The sequence below is a fragment of the Dendrobium catenatum genome, unplaced genomic scaffold (assembly GCF_001605985.2).
Source record: "Dendrobium catenatum unplaced genomic scaffold, ASM160598v2 fragScaff_scaffold_1567, whole genome shotgun sequence".
NCBI classification, from domain to species: Eukaryota; Viridiplantae; Streptophyta; class Magnoliopsida; order Asparagales; family Orchidaceae; genus Dendrobium; species Dendrobium catenatum.
The window spans coordinates 461,005-483,262 of record NW_021320029.1 but is presented as its reverse complement, the minus strand read 5'-3'; the positions used below and the strand labels follow the sequence as shown (position 1 = coordinate 483,262).

Genomic DNA, 22,258 nt, shown 5'->3' with positions numbered 1-22,258 from the left:
GGCTAAAGGAAGAAGAGAAGAGAAGGAAGCAAGGAAGAGAAGGAAGAGACTTCTCGTCGATCACCATCAGAATTTCACCCGGCAACTAAAGGGAAGCAAATCTAGACGGTTCTCGTCGTCCAGTCTCCGCACATACTAAAAGTTTACCGTTACGTGAAAGGCTACATATTAATCTACAAAAATAAGAAAAATACATAACAATGCTAAATGGTTGTTTTCAATTAGATACATGTAGTGTGCTACTTAGTTTTATTAAAATAATCATTGACTAACTTGACATAAGTCGTCAATCAATGAGGCCACCAATTAACTTATTGATTAAAGTCATCAACTTCATTGAAAGAAAACAAAAACTTGCTTGAGTGAATATGGATGACTAGTTTCTTATCTTGGGCGAATGTTTTTTGATTATCCTCGGAATTCATGTATTCTTCCAACTTCCCTATGATATTAGCAAGTTCATTAAGGACTTGGGTAGTTCATGATTGTTCTAACAAGTTCAAAATTTCTTTTATTCTGACACAATAGAGTTTTCTTGAACTTGGCAGATTTAGCGTGTGCAATTGCACCTCGTCTCCACCACGACTTGCTTCATGCTTAGGCATAATGTTATGAGTTTATGATATCTAAAGCCAATTGAAATGATTTCACTAATTTTTGTCATTGATTGCAAATGAGGCCTTTCCCTATAGTATATATATCTCTTCTCTCTCGCTCTCTTCTTGTATTTATTCTCTTGTGTTGTTCTCTCATAAACAAACAAAGATAAAAAAATACAAAAACCATCAAGGGACACAACTCTTCTTGAAAAATAAGAAAGAAAATTGTCCAGCTCGACTCGCAACACCGCGATACTCAACTCTGTCTCCAGTCTACCTGATCGACAGTGCTATACAGTTGAATGAAAAAAAAAATTTCATTTACCAAAAATAATTCATGAATACCAAAACTTTATTCGCACAGTCTACAAGAGAAAGAATAAAGATTATAGAGAAATAGAAACTCTTGACTTAAAAGTTTTGAGATTTCACTAAATTAGTAGTATCATAAAAAATTGTTTGTCATGAGCTAAATGTGTTTTTATTTGGAAATGTGTTTATTTGGGTGTGTGCATACACATGTACCATATATTTGTGATCATACATGAATTGATTTTAAGACATTCTTGAGAAAGATTATGAGCTAAATCAAATTTATTTTGAGCAAGCCAATAGAGAAAAAGTATGCTGAGTTTCAAATTTTGGTCATTACTATCAGTCCTATCTAATTGATTTTAAAGTTTGGTATATTTTATTTTGGAGCTCGAGTTGAATCAAATTTATTTTGAGCATAAGCAATTTCATTCAGCTCAGTTAAGACTTAAGAAAAATTATTCTATTATTATCAGTACTGCAATTGAAATTTCATTTAAAATATCATAAGCCTATATAGATTTGCAAAACAAATGTTGATCTCATAACATTGGAAAAAAAAAAAAATCTGACGGCACATAAACCATGAAGCAGTTTTGCAGTCTGCAGAGCAGTCAAAGACACAAAAGAGTGATGGCCAAAGAAAATTAAGCAGGTTTGTAGAGCTTCTCCACCATTTTTTTGAACTCTGCAACATAAGGAAAGGAAGAGTATTAATAACAAATTCAGCTTAATAATTCGTTATTTATCTCTATTAATGCTTAAGAAATAGAAGAGCGTTGAACACCTTCTTGATTTGCCCAAAGTGCAGCAGCTTGGGTGTTGAGAGGTGAGTCATTGTTAGGCTCTGAAACAAAACAAGATTAAAAAAAACATACAGTGAACGCCACTTATACAAAAGAATCAAAATCTACAGGAAATTATTGATGTTCTGAATACAGTTAGCACCAGTTACGAAGGTAGTTTGTAAAATTTTAAGAACTCGGCCATGCTTTCTTACCTCCCAAGAGACTCTGAATTGAGAGCAGTATTGTTCTAACATCATATGCCGATGACCATTTATCCTGTAGAAGCCAGTAACATATCAGATATCAGATCTCCCAACATAGAGAAAGATCAAATATTGAAATTAAAGAGAAATTTTGGTGTAAAAGAACCTGAAGAATATCCAAGCAAATGTTGCCAGAGAGATCCACATTTGGATGGAAACATGGATTCTCAAACTTAACCTTCGGAGGCTTAAAAGGGTAATCAGTAGAAAAGGAAAGGGAGAGTTTGTAAATCATTCCTTCATAAACTGTATCTTTTCCTCCACTGATAGTTCCTTTCCAGCAAAGGATGTTATCTCCCTCAGGAAATGCAGATATCCCAGGATCTCCACGCATCTGGATGAATTAAATTATTTTTAAGCGATGAAGAAAGAATATTAAAGAAAAAATAAACCATTGATGCGGAATTTCCTGTCTTCTTACCATTAGAGCCATAAGTTCGGATTGCAACCTGTTTGTTGACAAAAGAAGACATACACATAAGTTAATAAAAAAAAAATTCTTGGATTTCTTTATCGAGGGAAAATTACTCATGAACGAGCAGGAAAGAAAAAAAAATAGAGAAAGAAATCAAGCAGATAAACAAAGCATTGGAGGTTAAAAATCAAAAGTCTTTCCCCTTTTGTATGTTCTAACTTTTTCCTTTTGAGTGAGATCGAATTTGAAATTCTGAATTGCGAGGTCTTCTTGACGGAGGAGAAATAAAAAAAAAATTAAAAAGGAAGAAAAAAAGAAATTCCAATCAAATGAATATTTTATTGGAAGCAAAAACCTAACGATTCTTGAGAAACAGAGAAAAAGGTCTCGAGGGAGTAAAAGAAAGATTAAATGCTTGAGTAGAGAGAAGTATGAGATGAGGACCTCTTCAGAACAGACTGTCCTTCAGTTCCCTTAGCCATCGGCTGAGGCTGCTTAGCGGCGGCGCCCAGGAATGGTGGCGGAGGAGCAACGGCAGCGCCTCCTGGGATGTTATCATGCGCATCGTGGCCCTCTCTTCTCGTCATATTGGCTTTACTACTAGTTTGAGAGCTGAGATAGTTCTGATTGCAAACAGAGAGCAAGGTTTCTGAAACGAAAAAGAATAAGGGAAGCGTTCAAGGACCAGTTTCTTTCTCCTCCGAATTAGCAGTGCAGAGGAGAAGAGAGAGAGCGAGAGAGAGATGGGGCTGTGAGAAGGGTGGGGTTTTTTTAAAGTCTATTTAGTGACCGGCGAGGAAAGCAAGGAAAAGCGATGACCGTTGGAGGAGAGAAGATTTGAAAATATTTTTTGACCGTTGGTGAATCACGTCAAAATTCTTTCCCATCTCGCAACGGCTAGCTAGCTGGTTGTTCACGTTAGAAATTTTGATTATTGAAATTTCCAATTAAAGTTTTATTGAAACAGTTTTTTTATTAATTTTTTAAAATAATTTTTAAGTAAAAATTTTTTTAATTAAAATTATTTAAAAAAACTGTATATCACAGCTAAAGAGTGAAATACATAAATAATTTATATTATATTTATTTCAAAATAAATTCATCAAATTTAAAATCTATTGTGATTAAATCAAGTCCTGCCAATATTTTTTCATTGTTTTTAATATATAATCATAATGTTTACTTTTATAGTAATTTTATATATATCAAAAATAATGAATTCCAATTGAAAAAAAAATAACATTAATTTCATAAAATCTTGTTTTCATTTCAAATTTCTTTTTAAATAGTATATTTCATGGCATGCAAAAGACAAGAAATTCAATGCTAAATATGAAAACTTTTGATGAACGTATTTAATGATTTTAACTTTTTTTTTAATCTATGCAATGAAGCTATTTAAGGATTCATCTAAGGCTTCGTTTGAGTCTGTTTTCTTATTGTTTTCTAAAACTTTTTTTTAGCATAAGTTATTTTTAAATGTAACAAAAACTATGGTAAAAAGATTTTCCAAACAAAACTTAAAAGTTTTAGCAATTGAGTCATTCAAACTGAAGAATGGCAACCCACGGGAGCTTAATGCCAAGGAAGAAGAAGAACAGAGTAAAAGAATAAAGAAAGTATTACTATTATGTTGTTCTACAAGTACAAGCTATGGTCTATATATAGATACAGGAATGACATAACAACAATCATCTAATGCCAAGTGGCATGTCAACTTAAATACAAAGTATTATGCTGTAATATCGCCCCGCAAATTGATGGGTCGTTGCATGACAGTCAATTTGAGCCTAAGATGTTGAAATCGTGGAGTAGAGAGAGATTTGGTGAAGATATCGGCTACTTGATCAAGAGTGTTTATGGGAAGTAGACGAATGTGTTGATGCTGAATGTGATCCCGTACAAATTTTTGATCGATCTCTATATGCTTTGTGTGGGCGTGAAAAACGGGATTATTCGCGAGTGCAATCGCAGAGGTATTGTCACAATGTATGTCCGTGGGCTGATGCTGGGTGATACCGAACTCTGAAAGAAGACGCCGGAGCCAAATGATGTCAGAGACGAGAGCAGCAAGGGAGCGGTACTTTGATTCTGTAGAGGAGCGTGCGACTGTATGTTGCTTCTTAATAGTCCGGGATATGAGCGTTTGCCCAAGAAAAGAGCAAAAACCGGAGGTAGATTTCCTAGTGTGGGGATCACCGACCCAATCAGCATCTGAAAAAGAAGAAAGATCAAGTTTAGATTTCGTAATGGGGATGCCATAGTCTATAGTACCTTTGAGATAGCGAAGCAATTGTTTCAGTAGGTAGACGTGCTCAGGAAGAGGGTTATGCATATGCTGTGATGATTGATTAACGCTGAAAGCAATATCTGGCCAAGTTAGCGTTAAGTACTGGAGAGAGCCAGTGAGACGTCGATAAGTTGAGGGATCGGAGAGAATAGGATCAGGCACGAAATCGGAAGGAAACTTGGTGACCGTGGGATTGGCAAGAGCTTTGCAGTCAAGCATCTGCGCTTGTTGTAGAATGGAGGAGACGTAGAGTTCCTGGGACAGAAAATAGCAATCGGGTAGAGTGTCAATGTGAATGCCAAGAAAGTCATTCACGTTGCCGAGCTGTTTCATATCAAACCGGGAGCTCATGTTCTGGATAACGGTTGATATAGCTTGAACGTCATTGCCTGCTATAAGAATATCATCGACGTAAATTAGAAGAAAAATTTTAACAGATTTATTTGTAAAATTAAGAGAGAAGGATCCGCATTGCTTTGAGAGAACCCGAGTGAGAGGAGATGTTGAGCGAACGTGTTATACCATTGCCGATGAGCTTGTTTCAACCCATAAATAGCTTTGTGAAGCTTACATACGTAGTCAGGTTTTGACTGATCCTCGAAGCCTTTTGGTTGTTGCATATAAACCGTTTCGGTCAAATTCCCGTGCAGAAATGCATTAGCAACATCTAGCTGTTGCACAGGCCAATTATAAGAAAGAGCGATAGCAAGTAAGATACGAATAGTAACTTAGCAACGGGACTAAAAGTTTCCGTGTAATCGGTGCCAAACTCTTGTGATTGCCAAGAGAAACTAAGCGATCTTTGTGTTTAGCTACCGTGCCATCGGAATGGAATTTCGTCCGATATGTCCATTTGCAACCAATGACAGACGCGTTGGTCGGAGGTTGCACCAAATGCCAGGTACCCTAACGTTGCAAGGCAAAGAACTCGGCAGCCATTACCTTACGCCATTCGGGCATCTTAAAAGCGTCAATGTAATTAGTGGGCGTGATCAGCGGAGAGTGAAGGGTATGAGCGTGAGACAAGTTGAGACGGCTGACGGGTTTTAGAGACCCCGTTTTAGTGCGAGTGATCATATGATGGGAAGGAGGCATAGTGAGGGACATGGCAGGAGGATGTGAATCAGTAGGTAGTGTACTGGACTCAAATTCGGCTGGCTGAATGGGAGGATTGGAGGCGGGTAACGTGTGTTGGGTGAGAGTGGTGGTGTGAGAAGTAGTGGGGGCCGAAGTAGGTATAAGAAGAAAAGCAGGAGTATTAGGAGCTGGATGGGAAATAGGAGGTGTGGTATTGGAGGCAAAGGGAAAAACGTTCTCATGAAAAAGAACATTACGAGACACGGTGATTTTGTTTGTGAGTTGATCAAAACACTTGTATCCTTTGTGCACGTCAGAGTAGCCCAAGAAGATGGAGAGATTGGCTTTGGGTTGAAGTTTGTGTCTATTGTGTGACGGTATGAGAGGGTAGCAGGCACAGCCAAAGACACGCAGATGGTCATAGGTCGGTGATTTGTGATGAAGAAGTTCATAGGGTGTGGTATACTGCGAGGTCGGAGTAGGCATGAGATTTATAAGATACACAGCCGTGAGAACGGCTTCCGGCCAGTACGTGTATGGCATGGACGCAGTGGAAAGAAGAGTGCGAGTAGTTTCTATGATGTGGCGGTGCTTGCGTTCAGCAACGCCGTTCTGTTCAGGAGTGTAGGGACATGAGAGCTCGTGAGTGATCCCGTGAGTGCGAAGGAAATTACGGAGCTCGTGATTAACGAATTCGGTGCCACCATCAGAACGAAGCATTTTGATTTTCTTGGAGGTGTAATTTTCTATCTGTGTTTTAAAATGCATAAAAATATTAGTAGTTTCCGATTTTTGACGCATCGGAAAAGCCCATGTGTAACGCGAGAAATCATCTACAAAAATCAAATAGTAGCGATAGCCTTGATTCGATAACACTGGAGCAGGGCCCCAAACATCAGTATGAAGTAATTCAAGAATAGAAGAACAGTTATGAGCAGAAATAGGAAAGACTAGTTTATGAGCTTTAGACTCATTACAAACATGACAGGGGATTTTCGTATTAGCTATATGTAAATGGCTGTTAGCAGCGGAAATGGACTGGAGGACCCGATCATTGGGATGACCCATGCGGTTGTGCCACGGGGAAGACTTGCTGACAGTAGCCGAGAGCGCATGAGGGGCGAGCTTGGGAACGGAGTAAAGACCGTTGCTACATGGTCCTTGAAGAAGAACCTTTTGTGTCTTCAGATCCTTGAAAACAAAGCCAAATTGATCAAATGTGATTGAAATATGGTTATCTTTAGTTAGTTGAGAAATAGAAACAAGATTGTATTGAAAATAAGGAGAATGCAAGATATGTGATAAGAGCAACTTACGAGATGGGGTTGGTAACAGTCCATCACCGGAGTGACTTATGTTTACCGAACGCCCATCACCGAATGTAACCGTGTCAGAGCCATTGTAGGAGTTGGAGATGGACAGGTTTTCCATGGAATTGGTGAGATGAGAAGTTGTGCCTGTGTCTAGGAACCAGTTGGACGAAGATTGATCGGAGGCAGCAAGAAGAGCTCATCGAGACTGGTTTGGTGGAGTTGGCGTGTATTGAAGATTCTGTCGATGCCAACAACTCTGCGCGGAGTGGCCCTTCTTCAAGCAGATTTGGCAAATGACATTGGATGCTTCTTGATTTCGCTGAGAAGAGTCAGAATTAGACATCTGATTTTTGCCTCTAGAGCGCCGACCCCGCCCTGAGAGGAATAGAGTGCGAGCTTGGAATCGGTGGATCCAAGATCTTGTTCGGCATCAGTATGAATGTGAATCTCTTCACTAAGAAGAAGAGAATATAGATTCTCCAGACTTAATGGATTTGACTTGGTGCGTGTAAACGTTTTGAAGGATTGATATACACTAGGAAGCCCCTTTAAGATGTATAGAATAATGTCTTCATTGTCGACCGAGGAGCCTGCAGCAGCTATTTGGTCGACGATCGACTTGATTTCCGAAAGATACTGCATCATTGGGCGATTCTTGAGGGTGACATTATGCAGTTCGTTCTTTAATTGAATTACCTTGGATCGATTCGTCGATTGAAATCGGTTTTCAAGTGTTAACCAGATTTCAGCAGTGGTTTCAAGATTCACAATATAGGGAAGAATCGATGCCGAGATTGTAGAACAGAGTGCCGCTGCGAGATTTTGATCGGTGAATTTCCACTGATCGTAGGGGCAGTCAGATGTAGTTCTTGGATCAAGAAACTTGGCAAAGCCATTTGCCTTGAAGACTTTTAGGAATTGAGATTTCCACAGCGGATAGTTATCAGCGGTGAGGTGAGTATGAATAATGTTCTTGACGTTGGAGACAACGAACTTGAGGGTGGAAGAGATGATCGGATCTTCAGCAGATGTTGCCAAGCCAGATCGATCGCCGGACGGGGAGGAGGAGGAGATTTCCATTAGCGATTTCTATCTTGCCTGCTCTGATACCATGAAGAATGGCAACCCACGGGAGCTTAATGCCAAGGAAGAAGAAGACCAGAGTAAAAGAATAAAGAAAGTATTATTATTATGTTGTTCTACAAGTACAAGCTATGGTCTATATATAGATACAGTAATGACATAACACCAATCATCTAATGCCAAGTGGCATGTCAACTTAAATACAAAGTATTATGCTGTAATACAAACCCAATTCTCAAAGCAAAGAGATGACCTTCCTGAGCTTTATTGCTATTATTAAATCATCAACATAACACTCAACTTGTTTATTATTGAGGGCATCAAAGATATATATGATTATCCATTGATACTTTGCACTAACATTTTCAAACCAATCAAGAGGATTATTTTCATCTCTAATAAACTCAATTTCGATCGCCTTTTTTTTATCTTATAAAATTACTTATTGAGTTATTTCTTTGATTTTCAATTTCATTCGTCCAAGTGATTACTATTTGATGGACAATTGCTAATATCAATAGCTAACATATCCATAGGCAATATACAGAAATAAGCAAGAAGTTAAAAATAAAATAAAAAATAAAAAAAATAAAAAAGCAGGATGTGCCCCTTCAATTTTCTTGTTTTTTTTATTTTTATAATGCATCTTAGACTTTACTGTGAAACTCTTTTTTATTGATTTATGAAGTTGTTTTAGAGAAAATAACTTTTTAATATTATGACAGAAAACATCTTTTTATTATAAAAAAATTTAAAGCAGCAAAAAAGACAGCGACTATGAGCGGTGGGAGACTAGCGAGGGCTAGTGGTGGTCGATGGTGGTGGTGGCATGATTAAAAGGTAATGATCAAATTTTAAATATGAAAATTATTTTATCAATATTATTATTTTTTATCAAAGTTAGGGGTGTCAACCTAATCGTTAAAAGTTTCCATTAAAAAGAAAAATTAGAGCGCAACATTATACATAATATAAATACGAAAAGTGGGTAAGAACTAAGGAAGAACTTTCCAAAGACAGCAATACAAACAACTAAAGTAAATATTTTAAAGCTGTTTGATTGTCTGTAATGTGAATACAGGTGACAACTACTTAATCTGTTTGATTGGGTGCATACAGAGTAAAGTAAAATCACTGTAGTTGAAAATAACGAACAATTTGATAATTTCTATAGCTCAGGAACATGATCTAAGCTGATCTAAGCTAGATGAAAGGAGAAAAAAATGGAATCCACACATCCACAATCTAGTCAAAGACACGGTATCATAAACAACTAAGCAATACCCATCCAAGAACATACATCTTTACACACTAAGAACTCATCGAACAACTTAAGCACATCGAAATAAAGCACAAGCTAACTTACTGACCAAGCTTCAACAAATAAACAAAAACACATAAACACTAACATCTATTTTCTAATCACAGATAATGTAAACTTCATTTCTTACCACACAAACACATAATTTGCTGGCATCCGGACATAGCCTTTACGAAAGCAACGTAACCAAGTCTAAAAGCTTAATTGCTCAGAGAGAAAGGGAGCAGTAGCTGCTTCTCTTCCTGGGATTCTTCGTTCTACATAATTAACAAAAAATCTTAAGGAAATAACGAGATTTGAGCACCCGCTAAACCCAACGACATGATAAATCCTCTGTCTCCCCTTTGGGCCGTAAATCCCTAAAAATCCTGAAATTTCTCGGATTGACAGGATTTGGCTAAAGAAGCACGCAAAAGGGGGAAAGACAAATTCCTTCACAATGAGCGAGCTCCTATAGTTGCTTCGGTGACTTCCGATCTGACAGGAAGGAAACGTCGTCAAAGGGGAGAAGTCAAAATAGCAAGGAGCCCATGAAGTGGCTCGAACAAAACTCTACATGATGCGAAGCAACAAAAGTCTAATAGCCACGACGAAATAGAGAAGCTCAAAAGCTATCTGATCGAAGCTCTCAACTTGGAGGAAGAAACGACGATGGTTTCTGCAACAATGGAGAAGAAACCACGATGGTTCTCGTGACAATTGAGAAAGAAATGCTATCGTGAAATGGACTTTTTTCTCTTGCCCGCGCTCGCGAATTTCTTTTTCTCTTGAATGGAGTATTTTTACTTAACCAAGTGATTTTAGAATACGTTTGTGTCAAAGCAAACATCTAAAAAGTTAAAATATCTGCATTCATTTTGCATTACACTCATTTTACTTTCAACCAAATAACCCATTAATACAAAACAAAATCCACAAAAAGAGGCTATCGAGCAACCCAAATGCACTTTTACAGCTCAAACCGAATTGCCCAGCTGCAATTTCAGCCTAGCCGGATTCCCATAGTTGCAGGAACTAGTTAAATAATAATTAGTAATTTCTTCATTATATGATTAGTGTTGGGGATGAGTAAACACCACAATAGCAAAACAAGCAAGAAATTAAAAACAACGGAAAGTAAATGACAAGGATTTAACATGAAAACACTTAAAATAGGGGAAAAAAACACGAAGTCACACCACATCAAGAAATCCACTATGAAAATTTAGAGAAAAAAATATAGATCTCTCACCAGTTATAACTATCAAGGGATGCAACCTTTGAGAAAAAATGAGAAAGAAATTTGTCTGGTCTGTCTCGCAACTCTGCGGTGCCAGTTTAGGGCAGTCTCTATTTGATGACACTGCGACACTCAAACTCGCAGCGTTGCGGCTTCGAATCTAAAGTGTTGTGGCGCTATGCTCTTTGTCGTTCGACGCTGGGGCGCTCGGGAAAATAACGTCAGGGCACTCAGGTACATAATGCCAGAGAGTTGTACGAAAAAAAAAAATTTCGAGCAGGGGATAACCCCCAGCAAGCACAAGAAACTTGAAGTCCGAGGCAACAGAACAATCCGATAGATCAACACAACTAGATTTCATGCATAACAATTAGTTTAGTCAATTTCTCACCATCAGGTTAACCGTGTACTTTTCAACTTGCATTCTTCTCTTCTCTGACCACCTCAACATGGCTGAGAGAACTCAAAGAGTTTTGCCTTCCAAAGAGATAAAAGAAGAAACTTCTGCTGTGCCACTTCCAAGCATAACGTAAATGAAAAGCAATCAGATGCTCAAACTTCAGCAGTACGACAGAAAAAAATACTAAACAAACAGAAAATTCCTGGTAGAGAAAGACAACTAAAGCTGCATTTTTATCAATTATCATAAGAAATAGGAAAAAATAAATTATAAGAATAATCAGATACAATAAAACATTGAAGCTCAGTCAAAACATTAGAAAAAATAACGGCTTTTTTACTGTTTTTTTAAATAATTTTTAATACAAAATAAGCTCTTTTTAGAAAACAATAATAGCATTCAGTTAATATAATTTTTCATTCTTTTCTCTCTGTTTCGCTCTCATCTCTCTGCCGAAGATACCACGCTCACATGGTATCAGAGCCACTCATGACTGATCAAGAATCAACCGATTCTCACCCTCCCGCCTCCTCCCTTCACACAGATCACCCTCCCGTCGCCGATCTTGTCATTCCGGTGCAGCTCAAATTCTTGATATCAAATATCAAGAATCTTCTTCCTCATGCTCTCACTACAGAGAATTACTCCATCTGGCGCATACAAGTTCTCCAGCAATTCCAAGCCAACGGTTACGCCGGCCACTTGACTGGCAGCGCTACTCCTTCCGACGACACCTCGCCAGATTCCCGCAAATGGCATCTTGTAGATAATAATCTACTCTTCGTCATGTTTTCCACCATCTCACCTTCCATTCTACCCTACGTGATCACCTCGCAAACCGCTCATGATGCCTGGCAGGTTCTTGAGCGCCGGCTCAACCCGACTTGTCGTTCTCGAGTTATACAACTCAAGAACGAACTTCATCACATCCAGATGAAGGAATCCTCAATGCAACAATATCTTCAGCAAGTAAAATCGATCGTGGACAACATCGCTGCCTCCGGCGCTCGAGTGGATCCCGAGGATATCATACTACATATCCTCAATGGCCTACCTTCCACCTACAATTCATTCAAAGCTGCAATACGCACATACCCGGTTCCACTTGATTTAGATAACCTCTATTCTCTTCTATGCAGCGAAGAAATAAATGTCCATCGAGAACTTGCCAAAGAAACTATCACAACAGCTACATCTACTGCTCTCTACACAAATTCATACAACGGCCAACGAGGCCGTTCTCAGAAACGCCCGCCAAGATTCAAGAATCAACCGAACCAATCTTTTCCGGCTCCTCAGGCGTCCGATCCACAATTCCCGAACAACACTCGTCCAATGTGCCAAATCTGCGGGAAGTTTGGACACATAGCCCTCAACTGCTGGCATAGGTGTAACTTCAAGTATGCTCCCACTGATTCTAAACCTCCGAAAGCCTTCCTCGCACAATCTCAATCTCCACCCTCGCCGAGCTGGATCTTGGACACAGGGGCTTCTTCCCACCTCACGCCCGACATTCATAATCTTCAACATCCGCATCCCTATCCCGGTCAAGACAATGTCTTGATTGCAAATGGGTCATCCATACCGATCCACAACACAGGTCAAGGCATCCTACCGCTCCCCGACACCCCTCGTAAGCTTCACCTTCGCAAAATCTTGCATGTGCCCTCTCTATCTCACAGTCTTTTATCTGTTTCTAAACTCACACTGGAAAATCATGTTTCTATTAAATTCAACGCTAATGGCTTTGTTATCAAGGATACGCAGGATCGTCGTCCGCTTCTACGTGGACCTCTCCATAATGGGCTCTACCGGATTTACACTCCGCAGATCAACCAGCACAAGGCTCTTCACGTCAACACCAACACCGCCAACCTTTGGCACGCTAGTCTTCGACATCTGCACCGCCAAGTTCTTACGGCCGTAGCTAGTCATATTTCTGATATTCACAATGTATCTTCTCTTAATTCTTGTATTTCTTGCAGTGTGACCAAGAGTCACGAAATTCCATTTAATAGACATGATTTGCTTTCTCATGCTCCGTTTGAGTTAATTCACTCCGACGTTTGGGGGCCTTCCCCTACTCCGTCTCCCGAAGGGGCTCGCTACTATGTTCTTTTTATAGACGATTACACTCGGTTCACGTGGATTTATTTAATGCAAGCAAAACACGAAACTTTTTCAAAATTCAAAATACTATACAAACTCATCAAAACACACTTCCATACGAGACCAAAAACTTTACGCTCTGATGGCGGCGGTGAGTACACTAGCACTGATTTCACTACATTTCTCACCACTCACGGCATTCACCATCAGCGTAGCTGTCCTCACACACCCGAACAGAATGGTGTGTCTGAACGCAAACACAGGCATCTCCTTGACTCCACTCGGGCTCTCCTTCATGCAGCAAACATGCCGCTCACTTTCTGGACTGATGCCCTTTCCACGGTGAATTATTTAATTAATCGTCTTCCAACCAAGACCCTTGGCATGAGCTCCCCGTTTCAACGCCTTCATGGCCGCACACTAGACTACCATTTTCTTCGAACTTTTGGCTGTCAATGTTTTCCCTGGCTAAAACCGTATGCGCCTAACAAATTGACACCGCGATCCGCCGAATGCATATTCGTTGGTTACTCCTCAATTCACAAAGGCTACAATGTTATAATCCGGTTACCCACAAGGTTTACATATCTCGGCACGTCACGTTTAACGAACATATATTTCCTTACCGCACAGCAAATCCTCAGCCTACCAATCCTACCACATCTAACAACCTTCCCATCCCGCCCCTGCTTCTCACACCTACAACTATCAGCACTCATATGGCACCACCGCCACCTCCTAAAAATGCTCCCCAGCCTTCTATAAGCACACACCCTCTACATTGCTCAGAACCGGTCATCTCTTCACCATCTCAGAATTCCGTCAGTACCACTCTGCCGCTGATCCCTGAACCGCGCCAACCCTGTCATCCCATGCAGACTCGTCTCAAATCACGCATCTCCAAACCAAAAGCTATCCTGTCTCTCATCAGCAACACCTCACCAACTAATACACCAGTCTCTTACAATCAAGCCAAGAAGCAGCCCCACTGGCAGAAAGCAATGGAAGAAGAATTCACTGCTCTCACGAAACAGAGCACGTGGACACTCGTTCCCCCTCCTCCCGGTGTGCCCATCCTCGGCTGCAAATGGACTTACAAGACCAAATTTCTCTCAGATGGCCAACTCGATCGCTACAAGGCTCGTCTAGTCGCCTTGGGATATAATCAACAGCATGGAGTAAACTACAATGAGACTTTTAATCTCGTTGCAAAGATGGTCACGATTCGCATTCTTATCACTATTGCTTTACATCGGAATTGGAAGATTCTTCAACTTGACGTCGCCAATGCCTTTCTCCACGGCGACCTTCAAGACAACATCTACATGAGGCAGCCCCCTGGCTTTGTCGACGTCAATCTTCCCGATCACGTTTGCAAACTTCAAAAATCACTATACGACCTCAAACAAGCGCCTCGGCAATGGTATGCAAGTTAACACAATTCCTTCAATCACACGGATTCAGGTTCAGTCGTTCTGACCCTTCTCTCCTTTTATATAGCCAAAACAATATCCAAATTTTCATTCTCATTTACGTCGATGATCTTCTTGTCATAGGAAATGACAACCCCAGCATTCAATCACTTCTGGTCACTCTCCGTTCCAACTTTGCTCTTAAACAACTTGGTGAAGTTGACTTATTCCTAGGCATCCAAGTAAACCGCAAACCAACTGGACTCTTTCTCAGCCAAAAGCACTATGCAGAGAAGATGTTACACGATGCTGGCTTCTCTGGTATGAAGCCCGCCTCAACACCAATCTCGGTCAAAACCAAAAATCCTCCTTCCGACACCTCGGCCTTCTCCGATCCAACCCTCTATCGCCGCCTAGCTGGGTCTTTGCAATATCTTACGATCACACATCCTGACATAGCATTCGCCACCAACCAGATTTGTCAACATATGCATCATCCCACAAATGCGGACTTTCAAGCTCTCAAGCGCATTCTTCGCTACATCACTGGCACACTGTCCTATGGTTTACCGATCACAATAGGTGATCTTATTCTCCGGACCTTCACCGACGCCGACTGGGCATCGGATACCGCAGATCGAAAGTCCATCTCAGGATATTGCACCTTCTTGGGCACCACCCTTGTGGCTTGGACGGTAAAGAAACAAGTTACTGTCGCCAAATCCTCCACCGAGGCAGAATATCATGCTCTCTCCGCTGCCATCTCAGATGTTATATGGCTCCGAAGATTACTAACAGAATTCGGACATCCTCAACCGCTTCCGACCAACATCTACTGCGACAACACCTCTGCCATAGCGATTGCTAAAAACCCCGTCTTCCACGCTCGCACCAAACATATAGAGATAGACTATCAGTTTATCCAGCAACAACTTCTCTCGGGTGACATACAACTTGTACATTTACCCTCCACAGAACAAACGACTGATATTTTTACTAAGGCTTTTCATCCTACTCGCTTTAACATGCTTCGCAGCAAATTAACCATTCAGGAACAAGAATGATTAATTTGAGGGAGGCTATGAGCGAAGGTCTATTAGTTCACCTGTACCTATCGGTTTCTATTTAAAGCCCTGTACTCGCATGTATGATTTTTATTCCAGTTAATATAATTTTTCATTCTTTTCTCTCTGTTTCGCTCTCCTCTCTCTGCCGAAGATACCACGCTCACATAAATTACCACATCTCAATTTTAAAATATCTCTACCAGCTCCTTAGTCTTGCAACTAGTTGTGATGCCTATAAAGGCTACATAGCTTACCTTCACAATTTCAATAAAACAAATCCATAGGAGTGCAAACGAGTTAAGCCGATTCACGAGCCTACACAAGCTCAACTCATTAGTGAGCTCGTGAGTCAAGCTTATCGAGTTTCGCTCGTTGCATAATCAAGTGCTCGACGACTGAAGATACTATACGAGTTGGAGATTAAAATATTCATACCTCGAAAAAATTAATTCAAAAAATGTGAAGCGATCGACGGCTGGAACGGGCTTGATAGATGTGTGATGGTCTGCACGGCAGTAATCAGCACAACGACGACGAGCACTGTGACGGTGAGCATTGCGGCGTCGGCGGTAGCAAGTGGTAGGATGACTTCACGAAAAATGCAACGGGATTAGAGGCAAGCTAGGGCACAATGCGAGGAGGGGAAAATAGGACGAAGAAAGCAACAGTTATTATCACTACTAATAGGGACCTTTTCAGTGGCAGTTAATACAACAGTAAATAAAAAAATCAATTAATTTTAGCAATGGCTTAAGGTGATTTTGATTTGCTGGAAAAGGGATATAAAATATTTCAAATGCAAAGGTTTTGAAAATATTTGTGTTTAGTTTGAAGTAAAAATGAATATATAGTAAAATTTTGAAGAAAAAAGAATTCACTTTGTAGTTTAAATCCACTATATTTAGAATTCTTCAGATTTGGATGATTTTCAAATACATTGCAAATTTACCGCCACCACAAGCCATTGCCGTCCACCGCAAGCCACTGCCATCCTCGACAGCCATCATCCACCCGCCAGACCAACGCCGGCCACAACTTTTTCATCTTACATTGCATTCATTTTCCTTCAAAGCAAATAAAAAAATTAATCTCACGCACTTCTTTTACAATCATTCAAACAACTCCAAATGATTGCTTTCACACTCATCCAAACAATCTCAAATGATTGCTTTCACACTGCAATCTTTTTTCAGACAACCAAATAGCCCCTACATCATATCTAAAGAGTATTTTAGTCCGTCATTTAAGAACTGTTATAAAATACTACAAAATTGACGAATTTTAGTGGTACCAGTAATCTTCCACTATGTTCTCCCTTCAACTAAAATCTCAATATATAATCACTTGATAATGTCGCCCCAGATACTTATAATTCCATCTGTCAAACTGAAGCGCAGCTTCTATCTTTATTGTCATTACTGCATTTATAATGTTCCAGGAAATTGCCCCATCCACTACTCCATCAATACAGGATTCAACTCTGATTCCATAGCATAATTTGTCCCAAAACTACATTAAAAACACCATTTCAATGTCTCCTGATGCCATACTCGAGCAACCTGTAGACTGTCTTCACGAAGTTCTCTCCCCGGATACCGGACACAGCTTAACATCCAGAGGCGAATCAAGTACAGCCACGTCATCTGATACCGAGCAGTTGGTGACATGGCGCATTTTCATTGGGCTCCGAACAGCATTCGGTATCTGCACAAAATATTTTTTCCTCCCAGGGACCCTAAAACCATCAAAGCAACATAAATAAATCTTATGATTTGTATATATGTAGAAGAATCTAATTCTCAGCAAAAACTTAACCTGAAACTTCACTGAAATAGTACTATCTACTTTGCTACGTTATGGAAGGCAAGATTAACATTAAAAAAAAATCTTAGAATAATGTTTTTTTTGTTGTAGCCGGACTCTCCACATCCATTCCTTCCCGTCGATAAAGTTCCTATCTGTAAAATTCTGGAACCTCTGTCCTGGCTGTTTATACAAATTCTCCAACAGCTGAGGACCAAAATGTGTCTTGATTAACCACATAGATATACAAATGTGTACCGGACAAGGCGAATGTGTTAGACTGGTGTAATAGAGGTGGAAGTGTTTCGTGTCTCCTGTACACGCCGATCGCCCGCCCAAGCCGGGAGAGCAGTTTAGGAAGGATTTTTGAGGAAGTTAGAAGGGAAATTTGAATGTAGGGATTTCCTTTTGGATTGTATGCAACTATGCATTAAATAGTTTGTTTTCCTTAGGTTAGGGCATCTTGAATTTGGCTGAAATTTTAGATCTCTTAGTTTCTTTGGGCTCTAGCGGCATCTAGAGATTTGGGAGGGAAAGATCCTCCTTTCGAATAGAGGATCAATTGAATCTTGGTATTTTCCGTTTCCCTTTCATCAAATAATACAAATTATCTACTGTTTTGTGGTTTTGTGTGGATTTTTTGGAGAAATCTTACTGTTTTCCGAAGATTGATAGGAACTTGAGATCTACAAGTGTTTCCTATTAGAATGCCGGATGGGACTTTGGGAGAATTTTGCTTGTTGCTCAAGGTAAAAGATTTGCATCGGCGAAAGCCGCATTGCGGACTGAGTAATCCAAGTTGAGGGCCTTACTGAACAGATAGACCCAATTCTTGTCTTCAGAGTTTTGTCCAAGAAAATTTACTACAGAAATGTATATTCCAATGGGAATCTGCATGTCAAGAATTTCCTGCAAGTTGAATCCAGAATTTTAAAAAATTGGCAAATATGCATTTCAAAGCAATTTCATGAAGAAAAATAAGCAACATGAAAAGAGGCATACAGGGAGGAATTGTGCAATGAAAAGAGGAGCATCGTAAAGCTACAAAGCAGCGGCAACACTAGCATCAGCAAAAGTTGTGATGGAAAATTTATGTTTATTTATGTAAGAAACATTGCATCAAGCATTATTTTATGTACAGTTATTAATTTTCTTTTTAATTCCCAATATTTGGCTTATTTTAATTTTCTATTTAAGTATGCCAATGATGATGGCTAAAAAGGGTTGTATTGGCCGATAGAAGTTTCATTTCATTCCTTAATTTTAAATTAGTTGACAAAGTTTTAATCTTAATTTAGTTCAAATTAATTTCAGAAAAGATTGAGAAGGTTTTTTTTTTATTCAGTTTAATTAATTTAAAATTAATTTCACAAAGGATTTAAAATTAATTTGGAATATCTGTTTATTCAATTTAATTAATTAAAAATTAAATTGAAACTAATCCTATGACGACTTTATCAGCTAGCCTTAGTCATGAGAAGTTTATAAATAGGTATTTTACAGCATACAATTGAAAAGTTTTGGCTTTGAGCAAAATTTCTCCCTTCGAGTTTTCGATCCTATAGTGCTATGAGTGTTATAGTTTTTTTTTTATGAGTGTCATAGTTGGATGTCTAATTCCTTCAAGGCATCACAATTGCTGCTACCTCATAGATAAATTATCTCCATATATTGACATAAGGCTCGGTTATTTTTTCTTACTTCAGTAATTTCACCATTGTCAATTTCTTCTCCATTATGTATTATAGGCTTGTTTACAGCTCTTGGTTTTGGTCAAAAAGTTATACATGAAAAAATCTAATCGACACATTTGAAAGGTCGTATCTTTATCAGTGAAGAATATACCTGACAGAAGCCTTAGGATATATCATCCAAGCTAGTAGTCCACTTCAATTTTTTCTCCAAACCAAAAAACTTTAACCCAGAGATAACTAATCCAGCAGTCTCCTTCTTCAAATGTTCATTGAGCATTTCCTCATAAATGATGAAATTAGCCTCAGTAAGCCTCTTACTTTTTTTCATGAACTCAAGCACCTTTCTTGCTTCCCCTGAGCTAGCATATTTGCAGAAACCATGAATGACAGTGCAGTATATAATATCCTCCAGAGGGTAACCTTCTTCCACCATCTCATTTAAAACCTCAATTACTTTCTCTGGTTTGCCTGAGCGACAAGCATCTAGAACTCTTAAAGAGTACTTGAACTCCATAGGCCCACTAGTTACATTCCCCAAGCAATCCTTAACCAAGGTCATAGCTGCATTGATTTCCCCCATCATGCAAAGTCCTCTCACAAGGGAGTTATATGCAGCAACGCTAGGAGTCCAAGAATTTTCCTTCATCCTATTGAAATATGAGCACGCCTCTCTAGCATCTCCATCCTCTGCAATACAAGTAATTACAAGGCTATATGTGCATGAATCTGGTTTCAGGTGTTCTGTATCATTTAATTCTTCAAACAATACCAATGCCTTCTTCACCTCCTTAACCTTGTGAAGTGCATCAATAAGGATATTGTAGATTGCAACACTGCAATAGCCTTTACTTTTCAGCACCTCAAACAACTTCAGAGCCTTCATTTCCCTCCCTCCCTTCACCAAATATGCAGTGAAGAAGCTTGACAAATGATCAATAATAGGCAAACCCAATTCACTGATACGATCAACCAACTGGTAGAACATATCCATCTGATGTCCATCTGCATAAGTAATCAATAAGGGCAACACCGTTGAAAACTCCGGCTCAATCCCTTCCATAATTACAATTTGGAAACTCTTTAACGCCTTATCAACCTTCCCATCAGCACAGTAACCCTTAATCAACAAATCATATATCCCCAAATCTGCACGATACCCATCATCCACCATCTCTTTCAAAATTTGAGCCCCAGATTCCGCCTGCCCTCCATCAACAAACCCCTCCACCAATGCACCATACACTGCGCGTTCAATCAAAAACCCCTTCTTCTTCATCTCCTTAAACAACTCCTTCCCCCTCTGCATTCTCCCCGCCTTACAAAGCCCAGCAATCAAAGTTGAATATGCCATCACATCAGCCTCAACCCCATCTTTCACCATCTCATCCCAAACCCTAAGCCCACCATCCACATTGCCCTCGGAAATCAAAATTTTAACCATCGCTGTGTACGCGAACACATCCGGCCGGCAGACCTCACTGCGCATCCGACCAATCATATCAACAAGCTCATCAATCCGGCCAGCACGGCAGAAACCCTTACATATTATAGTAAAAGTAACGGCGTCCTCCTTGAGCCCATCATCAGAGCGGAGGTCATCGTAGACCTCAAGAGCCAAATCCAACCGGCCGCAGCTAACCAGTGCATCGATAATGCGATTATAAAGAAAAGTACGTCGAGGGGAAACACCAAACCTGGTTCTCATCTTGCGGTACATATGAAACAACCGGAGCGGGCGGCGCGCATCGGCGTGGAATCGGACAAGTATCTCGAGCTGCTTCTCGGATGGGGGTTTTCCCTGCGCGAGCATGAGCTCAGGGACCTGATCGGCGGCGCGAAAGAGTCCAGCAGCCGAGAGGGTATACGCGAGGGCATTATAAGAAGCAAAGGTGTGGGAGAAACCCTTCTGGCGACCGGCCCAGTTAAAGAATCGAGTGGAGAGGGAAGGAGGAAGGAGAGGGCGCGACTTCAGTACCTCGGCGACAAGATCGGGGGTGACGCGGCGGAGTTTGTTAAGTTCAGTCAGGACCGCGGGGCACCACCGGTGGTGGCGACGGAAAGAGTCGCAAATGAAGCGAGCAAGAGGGGAGAGGCGTCGATCGGAGTCAGGGAGGGATGGAAGGGAGGAGGATGAAGAAGGAGATGAGAGGTCGGGGTCCCAGTTACGGAAGTCGATAGTGGGGTGGGAGCGTGGCTTAGATCGGCGGTCGGCTGCGGAGAAGGGTAGGGTTTTGCGGTTTGTGAAAAGACCGCCAAAGACTACGGGGCGGTTTTGGGAAGGACGACGGTGGCCGTAGTAGAAGTAAGGCTTCCGGACAGCAGCAACGGCGCCGGGTGGGCGAGGCGCTGGCGGCATTTCCTGCGATGTTTTCGCCCTACTCCTGTAATCTCACTCATAGTTTTGTCAGAAATTAATGATAAAAAAATCTCAAAACAATCATCAGATTATTCTTCTATGGACTCATAATTTTCATACTTCTTTATAAAATCTCTTGTTAGTATAAAAATTTCATATTAAAAAATAGTTTTAAAAAAAATTTAAGAAAGTTGTCACACAAAATATTAATATCTGATGTTGCCTCAAATTATGCTCCATTTTGAATAATTTTTTTATTATTTTTTTGAAGTAACACTATAATAAAAAAAATTTCAATTCAAAAAATTGTATACTGAAAAACTAATTCAGAAAAATAAAAAGAATGTCCCAAATAAAATCTTAGGCTTCATTTGGGACGGCTTTTACTGTTTCTTAAAACAGTTTTTTTATAAAAAATTAATTTTCTTATACTAAAAAGATGTTTTAAGAAGCTGTAAGAAAGTCGACTCAAACTGAGCCTTGGTCTCTACTCTACAAAATTAATATAAAATAATTATTAATATTGTTGCGTTATGGAGTATTCGCGGCGGTAGAGAAATTTATAGTTTAACGTCTTGGAATTGTACGAAGATCCAGCACACAGTCAGATAAGTGAGAGAGCGTGTAGCATTTATAAGAGACACCATAGTTTTTACGTGGAAACCCTTAAAAGGAAGGGGGGGGGAACCACTGGGCCCTGACCTAATTTGAATGAATCCACTAGTATTTACAGTCGA

The 22,258-nt window shown here is 39.9% G+C and overlaps 2 protein-coding genes across 6 annotated transcripts; both read right to left on the bottom strand.

Moving 5' to 3' along the window:
• Nucleotides 1-1,484: 1,484 nt before the first annotated feature.
• LOC110102917 (ubiquitin-conjugating enzyme E2 20-like) lies at nucleotides 1,485-3,066 on the bottom strand. The gene is made up of 6 exons (XM_020831432.2): nucleotides 2,822-3,066; nucleotides 2,384-2,411; nucleotides 2,069-2,296; nucleotides 1,912-1,975; nucleotides 1,699-1,758; nucleotides 1,485-1,599 (listed from the first exon to the last, which is right to left on the bottom strand). Exons 1-6 carry the CDS (start codon nucleotides 2,962-2,964, stop codon nucleotides 1,559-1,561), a joined length of 564 nt encoding a protein of 187 aa, XP_020687091.1. The 5' UTR covers nucleotides 2,965-3,066; the 3' UTR covers nucleotides 1,485-1,558.
• A 6,500-nt stretch (nucleotides 3,067-9,566) lies between these two features.
• LOC110102907 (pentatricopeptide repeat-containing protein At4g20740) lies at nucleotides 9,567-21,616 on the bottom strand. Of its 5 annotated transcripts, XR_003703016.1 has the most exons (4): nucleotides 19,317-21,616; nucleotides 18,127-18,380; nucleotides 11,072-11,195; nucleotides 9,575-9,938 (listed from the first exon to the last, which is right to left on the bottom strand). XR_003703016.1 is itself a non-coding variant. In XM_028700652.1 (2 exons), the coding sequence occupies exon 1, from the start codon at nucleotides 21,519-21,521 to the stop codon at nucleotides 19,329-19,331; it is 2,193 nt and encodes a 730-aa protein (XP_028556485.1). In that variant the 5' UTR covers nucleotides 21,522-21,616; the 3' UTR covers nucleotides 16,745-17,403; nucleotides 19,317-19,328. The 5 variants fall into 5 exon arrangements, 1 of the variants encoding a protein (XP_028556485.1); XR_003703015.1 differs by having other exon boundaries at nucleotides 9,567-11,195; XR_003703018.1 differs by having other exon boundaries at nucleotides 9,567-11,195; nucleotides 18,284-18,380.
• Between the last annotated feature and the right edge of the window lie 642 nt (nucleotides 21,617-22,258).